Here is a 15,471-nt window from a genome sequence, read left to right on the forward strand (position 1 = left end):
ATATATATATGATCCAAATATTTCATAGAGCCCTGAAACCTTTCATCTCAGTGACAACTAGTGTCTACTGTCATACAGTCAGAATGCTTAGCTAGGCTGCCCCTTTGAGTAAGCCAACTACTATACCAATTTCTACACTGGGCACTGTAGGGCCCTCACAAACTGGATTCATTTGTAAACACTGCTTCAGTTTGCAACGCTGAAAACTTAAGAATAGCCTTGAGGTTTAGAAGATTAAATTACCCTCAGATTATGTCCTGTTCCATTATCAGGGAAAGTTTTATATTAAATAGATTAAGAATCTCTTCTGAGGTCAAATTCTGTGTTTTGTGGGAACCTGAGAATCATCATTAAATTGCGGCTTATGTAGGAAAGAGAAGGTGGAAGAATGGATTAAGAGATGAGAGAAGATGGTAGGACAGAACTGGGGCAAAAGCCTACTACTGTAGAAAATAAAATGCAGGTTGTATGTATTAATAAGAAAACAGGCAGGATTGGAAAAGCATTGCTAAGAAAGGGCACTTTGAGAATTTGAAAATGAATTTATTTACTCACTGAGTCCTCTGTTACTACAAACTGTTTCTAACAGAAGAGATGGACTTGATGAACAACAGGACCGGGGCATGGGAGACTGAAGATAAAACTTTGAGGAATGGAACCAGGCCCAGACCCCCAGACTGCCTGGATTACCTTTTATTCAAAGATGACATCAAAGCACATTGCAGCTGTCGCTTTCAAATACATCTTATGTTGACTTGGTGATTTCAGTAACTGAGTAAATATGAACTTTGTGTTCCTGTGGTTGTCTGTGTTTCCCGGAAAAACATGAGAGGTTTTTTAAAAAGTCAACTTTTACCCAATTTATCAAGGCTGAAGTACTCATGCAAACAAACTCTGTCAAGCCTATTTGTACCTCAGCAACCTTATGATTCCTGCCTGTCTTATCACTTAAACTGACTTGGTTTTTTTCCTCAGTTGATCTGCAGTCAAGAGTAAAGGTAAATGGCATCTCTCAACCTTCATTTTATCTTCTGCTTGCCTTATTTATTCTTTTTTCTTGAATTTTCTACCTTTCCCCTTTCTTTGGACTTAAATGATAATAAGGAAATACAGACCACCTTACAACACTAATATCAGGGTTCTATATGAATCTTTCTCAACATATCTAACTCCCCTACTTTTGAGAGACATGGTTCTTAAAATTCTATCTTAATGATTAGGAAGCAGCCCTTGGGGATTTACCCCCAAATGAGGTACAGGTAAATATTGTAGGCACATCTCCAGTTGCTTAACAATTTGGCAAGCAGCTTCCCTGGTTAATTTAAACTGCTCTCTTAAACTATTTTGATGGTGCAAAGCATGCAACTGCTGAGCAAGCTCAACTTGTGATAGAGCAATTATTTTTGTAAGTTTGTCAGCTAAAGTATTACCTTCAGTTAATGAACCAGAAAGATTTGGATGTGCTCTGATATGTCCTAGAAAACAGGGTAACTTTCACTGTTGTATGTTCTCTTTAATCTGCTGGAACAGAACCTTAACTTGTTTATTGCTGGTTCCAATCTAAGGGATGGTCTCAAGGACCTGAAGAGCACTTTAAATGTATCAGCTGTCAGTATATAGATTAAATGCCTCATATGCAAATTTTTGAAACACTAAAGCCACAGCTCACAGCTTTATTATTTGAGCTGAAGCTGGTTATGACTGCACGGCATATCCATTACCATTAACCACATATGCAGCTGTCCCATTAGAAGAGCCATCAGTAAAAATTAACAAAGCATATTGCTACCACTTTAGGGAAAATGAATAAAAGCAGTTGTTTGCAGCAACTGGTCATCTGGGAAAAGATTATTTAATCTGGCCTTGAAACTGAGCAAACACAATTGCTCAAGAATCACTATTTTGGAATAACCATTTAATTTGTTGCTTAGTTTGAGGAACATTGATTATAGCCAGTCCCTTGCCAATTTTTTTTCTAGATTTCATCTTGCTCTTCTGTGCTAAGTTTGTTACTGCTTCAAAATAAGTATTTAATACCTTAATTGATAATACAAGAAGGTGCTTGTTTTGTCCTAAAACCACTGTAGGAGCTAGTTTTGTGGGTAAAATACACACTTCCCATGTTTGGCTGCAATTAATATAATGTACCTGTGATTCTTGCATAGCCTGCTCTACCTGGGAGAGAACCTGTCTGGCAGCTTCAGAAAGCTGTCTGCTGGAATTTGGATGACTATCCCCTCTAAGGATTTCACTTAGAGTCTCAAGGTCTCCCATAGGATACCTTAGATAAGGTCTCAGCTCTTGTATATTTCCTAACAACTTTTAGTGTCATTTATTGTCTTTAAACCATCTTTCCTGATTTATATGTTTTGAGGCTTAATTTCTTTATAAGACCTAAGTCTGGAAAAGTGGGTGCCTCTGCCCTTTCTCTGGAGTAATAACTAGCCCCACATGGCTAAGGCTCTGTTGTAGTAGTTCATACATCTCAAATAAAACTCCTACATCTCTATGGGCAACCAAGATATCATACATATAATGGACAAAATGTGGAAATTGATCTCTGACATTTTGTATATCCTGAGCTATAAACTTCTGGCATAAGGTGGCACTGTGTTATACCCTGGGGTAAGATGCTCCATTGATATCTCTCCATTGGCTCTCTGAAATTAACTGAGGGGATGCTAAAAGTTGGCAATCTTGTGGCACCAAAGGGATGGTATAAAAACAATCTTTTAAGTTTAAAATAATTTTATGGGTGCCTTTTGGTATTGTGGTAGGAGAAGGCAGCCCTGGTTATAATGCTCCCATCAGCTGTATGGTTCCATTAACTTCCCTTAAATCCTGAATCAATCTCCACTGTAAATATATGAGCAGCGGGCTGCTCCTGCTGCCCAGCACCTGGATAGCTTATGCCCCGAAATAACAACACACAAACTGTATTCTTTTAAACACTGCTTAGCCCATTAGCTCTAGCCTCTTACTGGCTAATTCTCACATCTTGTTTAACCCATTTCTAATAATCTGTGTAGCACTACGAGGTGGTGGCTTATAAGGAAGGATCTTAACCTGCATCCATGTTGGAGAGGAGAGCTATAGCGTCTGGCTCACTTCCCTTCTTCCCAGAAGTCTGTTTGGTCTACTCCACCTATATTATATGGTATAATGTATCCATTATTCATCTGTTTCTGCACTAATGTCAGGCAGCTTGTAATTTTTCTCTTGTTAGACACCACTGATTTACCCATACAGGCTCATCACTTCCCAAGATATTGGGTCTGCATGAAGTGCAGATTTTTCAGTGATCTCTCCTAAAAAATACCCCAAATCCTGTCCTAGGATGTCTACCATTGGTATTATAGGATAAATCCTTCCCTTATTTTCCTTGCCTAGACCTTGATTAGGCAATAATACTTGTTGAAACAGTTAATTAGTAATAGGTATGCTGGGAGAATATAAATATATTACCATTCTGGACATAATATCTCAGCCCCATAAATTTATAGATAAATGAAGAATAATATATGGCTGGCAAGTTCCTTCATGGCCCTCTCCAGTGCAGTTCATTACTGTTTGTTCGGGATTTCAAGTCTGGCCAATTCCTTGTAGTTGTGTAATAGTATCTGTCTTTGGCTACTTAAAAGGCCACTGGCTAGCAGTTATAACCAAAATATATATTCCAGTATATAGACGATCAGAAATTTTTTTTCCATTTATAAACAAAGTGAGTACTGCTCTCTGAGGTCCTATGGCTTGTAGACAATGGGCATCTGATGAACCAAATTCATCCTTTCCTCTCTTATCTTTCTTAACTTGATTTTGGGTTTGCACATCAGGTAGTAAAATTAATTGTGCAAGCCTCTGACCTGCTTTTATTACAGAAACTCAACTTGGTGAGTGAGTCATTAAAATGATCTCTCCCTCAAAGTCAGCATCAATGACTCCAGGAACAACAGTAATTCCTTTCATAATGGTGCAACTTCTTCCTAGTAACAGATCTACAGTGCTCTTTAATAAGGATCCATAAACCCCAGTGGGGAGAGCTTGCATCCCCACTTTGGATGTCTGAACCATGCATATGGAAGAACTGAGGTCAAGCCATGCATTTCCTGTGGTTGTTCTAAAAAGGTCCTGAATGGATTTCCTTGTGGGAGAAGAAGTTGCTGAATTGCCCCATAATTAATTATGTCTCAGGGCCTGAGGCTAACTACAGCATCTGGTTCCTAAAAGGGGATTTCCTAGGTCATCTCCTTTTGATCTGCACTCACTAGTCCAATGTTTTCCTCTCTTGTATCTCCTATATGTTCTTGGTTCTCTTCTTGTCCTCAGGCTTACTCTCCTATCAGGACATTGTCTGACCTGATGCCCTGTAAGACCGCATCCAAAACAGCTTCCAGGAAGTCCTGTAGCTTGCATTCTCCCTGGGCCTAGATCTCTCTGCTACGATAGGACATCATTAATTGTCTTTCTATGTAAGGCAGCAGCTATGGCCATTCCCTGTGTGTGTGATTGGCCAATATCTCTGCAAATTCAGATATAATCTGTAATGTTATTCTGCTTTCTACAAGGTCTTAGAGCCGCCTTACATATAGCATTACTTACATGTAGACCTCTCAAAAGCATTCCTCACTATTGGAAAATACTATGGAAGTAAAGAAAATTTTGTCATTTTTGCTTCTAGGTAAATCACTATGGACAATCAAGATGAATATTTACTTAACTTCAGAGGCTATAACTTTGAAAGAACTTTAGTTAAAATGAACATAGTGGAAAACATGGATGATCAGGAAATTAGAGATGATGATGTCTTCATAGTCACATATCCAAAATCTGGTGAGTGGCACAAATAGACCATATGGCATTTGTCTTTGTTTTGTGTTTGTTTGTTTTATTTTGTGTTACAAGGAACCGCTTGTTCATACCAGCTGCCCAGAACCAAAATAATTACACAGAAACTGTGTTAATTGAATCACTGCTTGGCTCATTAGCTCTAGTTTCTTATGGGATAACTCTTACATCTTAATTAAGCCCATTTCTATTAATCTGTATATCGCCACAAGGTCATGACCTACCAGCAAAGTTTTGGCACTTCTATCTCTGGAAGAGGAGCTATGGCATGTCCTTAGCACCAGCATTCTTTCTCCCAGCATTCAGTCCAATGCTCCTACCTACCTAAGTTTTTCCCTATTAACATGCCAAGGCAGTTTCTTTATTCATTAATGGTAATCATAGCCCACACAGGGGACTCTCACATCAATTTTGTTTTGTTTTTTTCAAGATAGGGTTTCTCTGTCATTTTGGAACCTGTCCTGCACCTAGCTCTTGTAGACCAGGCTGGCTTTGAACTCACAGAGATCCATCTACCTCTGCCTCATCATTGCAGGGATTAAAGGTGTGTGCCACAACTTCCTGGTATTTTGGTTTTACAATAAGTGCATAAATATTCTCCTTTCCACACACTGTCATTTCAACAATACTACAAGAATTATCTGGATTCTCATTATCAATAACCACATCTTTGTAAGTGAGAAGGAAACAAAGAGGTGTACAGTTCAGCCTTACTGACTTGAGAGTTCATTAGAGACAAAGGGGAATGAAAAAGGGGCACGTTCAAGCATGCCTGGGGTGCTAAAGAAAAAGAGAACTCCAAATCATTGTTAAAATGGATGACATTTGGTATTCATTATTAAAACTTATTTTAGTATCAAAAATGGGATTGTTATTTGTTCTTACAGGTACCGTCTGGACACAGCAGATCCTCAGCCTGATTTATTTTGAGGGCCACCGGAACAACACTGAAAACATCCAAACAATAGACAGAGCACCATTTTTTGAGTACAATAATCATAATATGGACTTTGCCAAAATGCCATCACCTCGTATCTTTTCTACCCACCTCCCATATTATTTGGTGCCAAAAGTTTTCAAGAACAAAAAAGTCAAAGTATGTCAGAGAGCTTATTGATTTACTGTACACATGAAATGCCTTCTCTAAGTACTGAATAATTAGTCTATTCCAATATTTTGCCACTGTGATGCAGCTGCTATGAATGTTCTTGAGTGTGTCTCCTGGTACTCTCCCAGCAGCTTCCTTAGAACCCATACCCATGAATAGAGCTGCAGAGCCACAGTGACCAGAGTACTCCACTTACAAATGTGGTGCAGTAATTCTGAAGAAAGTGTATTTGTCATTTCTTGCAGAAATGCTCAACAGATGTCTTCTTAGTGTTTCCCTAGTAACGTGACATATCAGACTTTTAGATGTTTATAAACATGGCATCTAGGAAGAGGTGTCTCAAATGTATCTTAAGTTGCATCCTCATCCTTATAATGGAAGTAACCATGTTGGATGCTTATTGGCCATCGTTATTTTTGATTATGAAAAAAGGGTCTATCATTAGCCCAATATTTTACTACATTCTTCTGTCAGTTTGCTTTCTATCACTTCTAGATATGAATCTATTTTACCTCATCCTCATTGTTTGTGTTTTCATCAACAACATTCTTAAAATTTGTTTTATAAAACTGATTTTTCTTTTCATTGTTATTTTTCATATTTATTAAAAAATTAATTTTCATTCTATATGCCAACACCAGTTCCCCCTCTAATATTTTCATCCATCTCCCACCTCCCCTCTTCCCATTTTCCATTCATTTCTCAGAGGGAGAAAGGCCTTCCTTCAGAAATCAACAAGGTCTGGAATACTAACTTGAGGCAGGAGCAAGCCCCTACCTCTAATATCAAGCCTGAGTAAGGTATCCCAATATAGGGAACTGACTCTGAAAAGCAGATTTATGCACCTGGGATAGGTCCTGGTGTGACTGGCAGTGCCCCTCCAAAAGATCAAACCACATATTTGTCACCCACATTTAGAGGGTCTAGTTCAGTCCTATGCAGGTTCCCCAGCTGTCAGTCTATAGTCTCTGAGTTCCCACTTGCTCAGGTCAGCTGTCTCTCTGGGATTCCCCACCATGCTATATGGCGAGAGGACTTTTAGGGGGTTCTAATGGAATGGGTGCTCTGTATGTTTCTTGTACCTTCACAGGCATTTCTTTCTTTAGGGTGGGAAAGTTTTCTATGATTTTGTTGAATATTTTCTATGCCTTTGAGCTGGTATTCTCCTTCTTCAATCCCTATTATTTTTAGGTTTGGTCGTTTCATGGTGTCGATTTCCTGGATATTTTATGCTAAGAATTTGTTGGATTAAACTTCTTTTTTGACTGATGAATCCATTTTCTCTATTTTATATTCAATGCCCAAGATTCTCTCTTCCAACTCTTTCATTCTGTTGGTTATGCTTGCATTTGTAGTTCCTGCTCATTTACCCTGATTTTCCACATTTAGAATTTCCTCGGTTTTTGTTTTCTTTATTGCCTCTATTTGAATTTTCAAGTCTTGAATCATTACCTTCACTTGTTTGATTGTTTTTTTCATGGTATTCTTGACTTTCTTTAAGAGGTTTATTGAGATATGTTGTTTGGGCTTTGGCTTTTCTTTCTTGTTCTTTTCCTCCCTCCCTTACATTATTTTCTTTTCTTAAGAGAGTATTTCATGTAGCCAAAGCTGGCATGAGCTCCTCCTCCTGCAGTAGATACCCAGGTTTTAATGTTGTGGACAGATGCCCACAGATTATTATTTCTATGTAAGTTTTTATACTACTTATGCTTTTAACTCATGTTTAAATTAATTTTCTGAAAAATATGAAGGAATTCTCATTTTTGAAGATTATAAGTTGATAACTAGTTATACCAATATGACTATTAGTTTTCATTTTAGATTTATCTCCAATCCCTCCCTTCCTCCCATTCACTCAACTTACCACTGCTGACTCCCCACCCACTCCTCAGAAAGGACAAGGTACATTGCTTTGGGTAAAGTCCACGGCCCTCCCTACTCTATCTAGATTGAGCAAGGTATCTATCCAAAGAGAAAAGTTTCCCAAAAAGCCAGTATAAGCAGTAGGAATAAATCCTGGTGCCACTGCCACTGGCCCCTCAGACTGCCCCAGCCATACAACTGTCAGCCCCACTAAATGGGACTAGTTTGGACATATGCTTATTCCTTCCATGTTGGGTTGGAGTTGGTGAATTACCATTATCTCAGGTAGACTGTTTCAGTGGGAGTACCCATTATGATCTTGACCTCCTTTTGAGCTACATTCTTAAACATGAAATGTCATAGAGGAAGGTTGTTTATTACAGTATTTTCTGGAATACCAAAATATAAATAATAAACACTTGACTTGGTACAGCTCAAAGACTAGAAGAAATAATTATACTTATTGTCACAATCAAATATTATAAAATTGTATTTAAAAACTTATAAGCACAACCAAGATTTGCTTAAAGAAATAATTCCATAATTCTATCTACAGATTCTTTATATCTACAGAAATCCTAAAGATGTTTTGACCTCCTACTTTCATTATTCAAATTTGATGGTTATACTTGAAGCCTCAAACACTATAGAAACGTTTATGCAAACATTTCTAGATGGAAGAGGTAAGTATTAATTAATCAACCCAGACTCAAATGAATCACACAAAAGGTAACAGTAAGCCAAATTCTCGGACTTACAGAACATAACAAAGAAATGGAGCAGGGCATTTCTTATTTAAAGGAACAACAACAACAAAATACTAGACAAGAAAAACAATATCAGACAAACAAAAAACAAAACAAAACACAAAGAACGTATCTCTAGTGACAATGGTATGTCAACTCTATATGCTATCAACTGGCTTTTCTATCTTTATGCAACGTTTGAGGATTGCCAGGATTACAAAGGCATGTCATGAAAAAACTATTTTGGTTTACGGATATTCTATCAATTACTTCCAACAAGTGCAAAGGTAGAATAATCCATTCTGTCAGAGAAAATGCTGAGAGTGGTTGAATGTTTTGCATGAGCCTGTGTATGGCTTTATACTACAGCAGTGGAATTGTTCATTCTATTACATAGGTGGATTAATTAAGGAAAGAGGCTCAACACTGTAGACAGAAGTTACTGTTCCACATGGGGCCACAGTCATTAAGTCCCCCCGAAAAACACAGAGGTTTATATTAATTACATATTAATTTATTTTGGCCTATTAGATCAGGCTTATTATTAACTAACTCTTACAACTTAAATTAACCCATAATTTCTCTATATATTTAACTACTTGACTTGTTATCTTTTCTCAGTGCAGCATTTTCATCTTGCTTCCTCAGTATGATGACTATCTCTGTCTTTCCTCTTCCCAGAATTTTCCTAGTGTGGGTACTCCACCTATACTTCATGCCTAGATACTGGCCACTCAGCATTTTATTAAACCAATACAAGTGACAAATCTTTACAGGGTACAAGAGCATTATCTCACATCACATCACACGTGGAATCAGAATTTTACTTGCTTGTAAGATGATAGATTCTGGCCACTGCTGACAGTGAACAAGAGGAGAAACAGAGGCTTGTGCCCTCTCTGGAAAAGAAGGAAAAAGAACCAGTGTGCCTTAAAGCCACCTGAAGCCTCAGGCCCTTTATTTCTCTATTATTTCTTTCATACTTCTTTAGTAGCATTATATAGACAGGTTTCTATAAATATCGGGTAATTGTTTCCCCTAAACTATTAAACATTTTAAAAATAGAGATACAGATGTCCATTTCAGGCCCTCTATTTTATGTCTAAAAATTCCAAACCATAAAAAAAAGGCTCAGAGTTTGTTGTCCACTACATGAACACACAGCTTGGCATTCTCACTTGTTACTTTTCTTCCCAGTGGTAGGAAGCAATTGGTTTGACCACATAAGAGGCTGGTATGAACACAGACATGACTTCAATATTATGTTCCTGAGCTATGAAGATATGAAGAAGGTAAGTTGTATTTTAAAATGATTTCTTTTACACAGTTCTTCTCTAGACTGAAAACACATTCTCCAAGATATCTTCATACTTTAATTCTGTTTTGGGCTTTTTGTTGGAGATGATTCCTAATGTCCAGCCTCTACCTCATTCCCTGGACTTCTGTACTCTCTTCTCCCTGTGAAGTCATTGTTTGTGATCCCTTTTTATGTATCAAAGGCAACCCCTAAACTTCACAGCAACAATGGCTTCCATAATTAAAAACTTTATTATCACATGTGAATTACATTCATTAGTGGAATTTGATGTTATATCCTTGCCCATGAATAGAATATACATTATTCTTATCTTGTCATGCTTTTCATTCATTTCTTCCCCCTCAGACCTTCCCCAATTACTGCTAAACACAAAAACACTTAAAAGTAGTTTAAGGTTTACTTTATGTTTCAACATATAAGAAAACACAAGAAATTTGTGTCATTGTCTGGCTCATTAACTTAACCTGCTGTCCTTAATTTCATACATTTTACTGCAAATGATAGAATTTTATTTCATTTTTATATCTAAATAATAATATATTTTATTACATTTATTATAATATATGATATATATTATAAATTATTTACTCTTTCATTTGTTGGTGGACATTAGGCCAAGTACATGTCTTATAGTTGAAGATGTATAGCAATAACACTAGATAAAAGTAAGGTTTTGAATGGTGACTTCATTTCCTTTGGCTTTATTCTCATGGAGGCTAGAGCTGACATGATAACCCATTTTACTACAGTTTCCCATGCTCACATTTGCTATAGGCCAGCAAATATCAGCAAGGCTTGTATCTACTATAAAATGTGAACAACTAGAGCCATAGACAATAATTTGACTGATGGGACAAATTCTCTGTTTTTGTAAAAAAAATAATCTTGGAGCAACTCTCAGATGAATCTAGAGAATATTTTTTAATTGTTCACAATTAAACAGTATCTTTAAATCAAAGAAAAAGAGTTAAAGTTCACCAAACTCTGATACTTATTGACAGATTGAGTAATGAAAAATAAGTGAATGTCCTCTCTGTGACAGACTGCAAAACAAGAGTAAACAAGGACTTACCTTTTTGAAGACTTCATGAGTTAACAAGGAAGGCAAACAGTCAAAAAGCAAATACCCAAAGAAAAAATCCATAAGAGTATCTTGGCTGGTGACAGGGCAAAGTGGGTAAAGGGCCTTCCAATGTGTGCCTGACAAACCAAATTCATTCCTCACAGCTTCCATAAAGGTGGAAAATCAGAAATAACTCCTTAAATTTGTCTTCTGAGTTCGCCCATGCACAATAGCACAAGTTCCTATCATGTAGCTCACACGCATACACACATACACACACACACTACGATTTTTAAACTTTTAGAGATTTTAGATTAGTAAGTGTAGTTATTAAAGAAATGCCAAATATGATGTCAGCATTCATATAAAGTTTTCTGGTATAACTAAGGATAATGGCTTTTCTGGGTGGTAAATGTAACATGAGATTTACAAGTTAATATATATAAACTAACTAAAAGAAAATGGGTAAGAACAAAACACAAGAATAATTTTATTTGAAGCAATACAGTACAATATAAGTAAGGAAAGGACGTCAAAGGTATAGGGTGGGGGACAAGAAACTAGTATGTGAGACCAGAGTCAAGACTGTGCAAGATCTGTGGGTCATGCTAATGATTATTTCTGTAATCCCAAAGTAATGAAGAGACATTAAGAGTTTTTAAAAAACACAGAAATGGAGCAAAATTAGTCTCTTTGAAATATCATTCCCTACCATGAGTTTAAAAGTGAAAATGATAAATGTGAGTAGACAAAATAGATGTGAAGATTTACCTACTGACTATACTCACACATCATTCCCATAATTGTAACCGACATCAATATTTTTTAAAGAGAGAGAAAACTCCCAATATTCTCTAGCAATTTTATTTCCACCAAAGTTAGGATAGTTTTTGGTGTCTTCCTTGTCCATTGCTGCAAAACATTGTAATTTTTGTCTAAACCTTCATGCTTGTTTCTCCAATAATTACCCCAATAAATGAAATGAAACCAGTTCAATTCACACGAGTTTGGTTATTTACTGACTGAGAAGGGCCATCCTTAGGAATTTCATGACTATACAGGAACATTTCTCTTTTCCTTTTTCAGGAACAACACCTTGGATAGAATGCAGTGTTAAAAGATTCCTATTTATGGGACAAAGTATGGGTATAGCAAAAAGTCATCCTCATTGATGAGGACATCCATTGTTTGGAGAAAAGATGAGGCTTACTATTAGGAAGAGATACATTTTGTGGGGTTCTAAAATAACCTATATATTTAGTTCTCTAAATACATAGTAGAATTATGATTCGTGTCCTAATAACTTCTTGAACTGCATGCTTGTCTTTTCCACATGTGCTTTCCTTTAAAATGTGAACACAAAAAATCAAAAGATATTTAATTTACCTGAAAAGACATCAGAATCCACTTAATGACAAATACTTCTGGGATGTGAGGGACTTAATTTTTCCTTCCCATGTGTTTTTATTTTTCCTTTGTATATTCCAACTGGTTGAAGTCTGAAGTAAAAAAAAATGCATCTGCATTATGTGCCTTAGTTTAGTAGTCATTGAAAATTGAATATGGGGACAATCAGAGAAGTGTTATTAGATTTATACGAAAAAAAAATGCTCTTTCAAAAAATGTGTCTCAGAATTATGAACAGAGAAAAGGAAGATTGAGGAAATGTCTCTTTTGCTCGGAAACTATCCTGCACAATGAACATGAGGGTCACAGGAGTCTAATGTACTGTATCACATACAAAATTCCTTATATTTTGGTTAATTTATTCCTTTTGTGGAGATTATGTCTCGGTATGTAGTCCTAGCTTGTCTAGAATGCTTTATTTAGTCCAGTCTAGCCTTGAACTTACAGAGATCCAACTGATTCTGCCTCCTGAATCCTGGAATTAAAGGTGTGTGTCACCTCACCTAAGACAGCAACAGTTCTTAATACAGGGGCAAACATCTTTGACTTTCCATTCTGTATTATTCTGAGAGTTAGTTTGCTCCTACTCCTGGCTCCATGTTTGATTTTGCTGAGTTCATCTGAGCTGAAGCTTGTACTAAAATTATTCTCTGAGATTTACTTTTTTATTAATTAAACACAGTTTGTTTTTAATTCATTCTCATTTATAGGATTGGGTTGAGGCATTTTAAATTTTTTATCTTTTACCTCCTTGAATATAATATTATGTTAAAAATATTTCCAATAACTCCATTATTGGCAGCATCCAGAATTCTATCATCATTTTTCTCTTTCTTTCAGCTGCATTGTCCTGTTTTTCATGTTCTTTCTGTTCTTGGTTTTGTGGTCAGTCATGTTCATCAAAACCATTTGTGTAAATCACTTAGCATTAGAATCCTATTATTTTATTAACCACAACACTCAAGTTTTTTCCTCAAATGACCACACACAAAGATGTAGACTAACATACTCTAGTTATATTAGCAGGGCCCTAAACCATCTGGTCCCCAGATGTAAATCCACCTTTTTTTGTATAAAATGTATAGACTCCTCAGAAGCTCAACTTTCATCAAATATGGAAGAGATTTCAAGCTTCTCTTAATCAATATTTATTTTTACATCTACAAAGGAAATCCATGTGTTCATTCTTATTAATTTTCTTCATGAATTTGGGGTAGTGCTTTTTCATCATGAAGAATACCACAACTTCTCTAGGTAAAACTAGTCTGTCATAAACAACTACTATACTCCTACTCAAGTTATTAACCCCAATTGCACTCTTAATTATGATTTTAAAATCCATAACGTGAAATGTGCTATTTTACCATCATGACCTGTTATGTGACCATTTGTCATGTCCACTATCCAATTCTTTTTGGCAAGCTGAACCCTAGGATGGTTAAAACATAACATCTTATTTTTCTCCTCTCAGTCCTAAAAATAATCTCGTTATGGTCTTCCTGTATTAATTTCTTCAAGCTTAGTACTTGGCATGAGTGGAGACATGCAGTTGTATCTTTATTGACTTATTTTACTTACTGTGATGTCCTCAATGTCATCAATGTTTATTGCATCATATATCAGAATTCCCTCTCTCTGTCTGCATGTCCCATTGTTTTTGTGTTCTATAATCTATATAAGTTTGACTTGATTCCACATTTTAGCTGTTGTGCATACGATGCTGTGAATTCGGATGCACAAATGTTTCAGAGATTTGGGGTTCAGTTATTTGGAATCAGAAGTGAAAGCCAGAAGTGGAGCTGCTGAATCATACAGTGATTCTGCTTTTGTCCTGTGAAGCCAGCGTCATAAGTTTCCCTTTACAAATGAACTACTTTATATTTCTACCAGCACCACCAGCGCTTATGATTTTCTGTCCTTTGATAAGGAATAGTCATCATAGTAGGACACAAGTGGTGTGTTCCCCTTGTTGGTTTCCACTTCCCAAATAACTCACAATAGAGAGCATTTTTCTCCTGTGTTTAATGGATGTGTCTAGACTCCCTTTGAAAATCGTTTATCTAAAGCTTTAGTTAAGTTGATTTTGTTGTGGATTTTTTTGTGGTAATCCTGTATCAGATAAATGACATAAATATTGCTCCAATTCCATAGGTAAACTTTTCACTTCAGAGAATTTCTCCCTTTTTATATAGGCATTACTAAATTTAGTATAATCAATTTAGTATTTTCTGGCTGTCTGTATTTCTAAAGATATATCCCAGACACCACTGTGAAATGCTATGATATAAATCATTTCCCTATGCCTCTGTACTTGTGGAGGAATATTCAGAACACCACTGTGAAATCCTGTGTAGTAAACACAGTCTGTGTAGACCAGACTCCTTTTAAGTCTCTCTAAGAGCATCATAGTTTAGGCACTTGCTTTTATGTTTGGCCAATTTTCATTTGATTGAAATACATTGTAAGGTGAGAATTCAGCTTATGGACATCTGATTTACCCAAGAACATTTGTGGAAATGAATGACCTTTCCCATTTAACATTCTTGGTAGCCCATATCAAAAATCATTTATCATTATAAGTGAGAAATTATTTCCTGGGAAGTCTAGTCTGTTCTGTTGGTGCATTTCTGTATTCCAGTCATAACCACACTGTTAGAATTACCATGACATTCAAATACTTCTTGTGAGTAGAGATGGTTCAGTAGGTAAAGGGTTTCCTGCCAGTCCTGATGAGCTAACTGCAGTCCTTGAGGCACACATGTTGAAAGAAAGAGCTAGCTTCTATGAGGTGTCAAATTTCATATGAATTTTGCACAGATTTCTTTTCTTTTTGCAAAAATAAAAAACAGCAATTTTGTTACAGACTACATAGAAATTGTGAATTAGTTTGTATAGCATTTTTAAAATAACTGTCCTCAGCTGGGAAGTGGTGGCACATGCCGCGGACCGTCCCTCTCGGAGACCACCACCCACGGGGGACCAAGGTGAAGGATAGGATAATCAGGATACGATGCAAGGGAAATGACAGACAGACACACTGTGTAGTGAAAATCTGCTGCAACTTTACTTCTGTAAAGCTTCAGTTTTTGTACAAAACAGATCAAAGAACTTGGCAGGTGCA

At 36.5% G+C, this 15,471-nt stretch overlaps 1 protein-coding gene, 1 long non-coding RNA gene and 1 pseudogene across 2 annotated transcripts in view; 2 read left to right on the forward strand and 1 right to left on the reverse strand.

Moving 5' to 3' along the window:
• LOC126499024 (amine sulfotransferase-like) overlaps positions 1-15,471 on the forward strand; it is a 279,216-nt pseudogene that overhangs the window by 203,934 nt on the left and 59,811 nt on the right.
• Positions 1-15,471, reverse strand: part of LOC126499026 (uncharacterized) — a 135,103-nt gene that overhangs the window by 63,557 nt on the left and 56,075 nt on the right. The gene's annotated exons all lie outside the window — the stretch shown is intronic.
• Positions 858-15,471, forward strand: part of LOC126499022 (amine sulfotransferase-like) — a 26,878-nt gene continuing 12,264 nt past the window's right edge. Inside the window, exons 1-5 of the mRNA XM_050138006.1 lie at positions 858-998; positions 4,679-4,830; positions 5,733-5,941; positions 8,373-8,499; positions 9,760-9,854. Of these exons, the coding sequence (XP_049993963.1) occupies positions 4,689-4,830; positions 5,733-5,941; positions 8,373-8,499; positions 9,760-9,854 (573 nt within the window). The 5' untranslated portion in view covers positions 858-998; positions 4,679-4,688. The remainder of the gene's footprint in view (positions 999-4,678; positions 4,831-5,732; positions 5,942-8,372; positions 8,500-9,759; positions 9,855-15,471) is intronic.

This window comes from Alexandromys fortis, unplaced genomic scaffold, assembly GCF_014885135.2.
Source record: "Alexandromys fortis isolate MF-2015 unplaced genomic scaffold, M_Fortis_MF-2015_v1.1 scaffold_14, whole genome shotgun sequence".
Taxonomy (NCBI): Eukaryota; Metazoa; Chordata; class Mammalia; order Rodentia; family Cricetidae; genus Alexandromys; species Alexandromys fortis.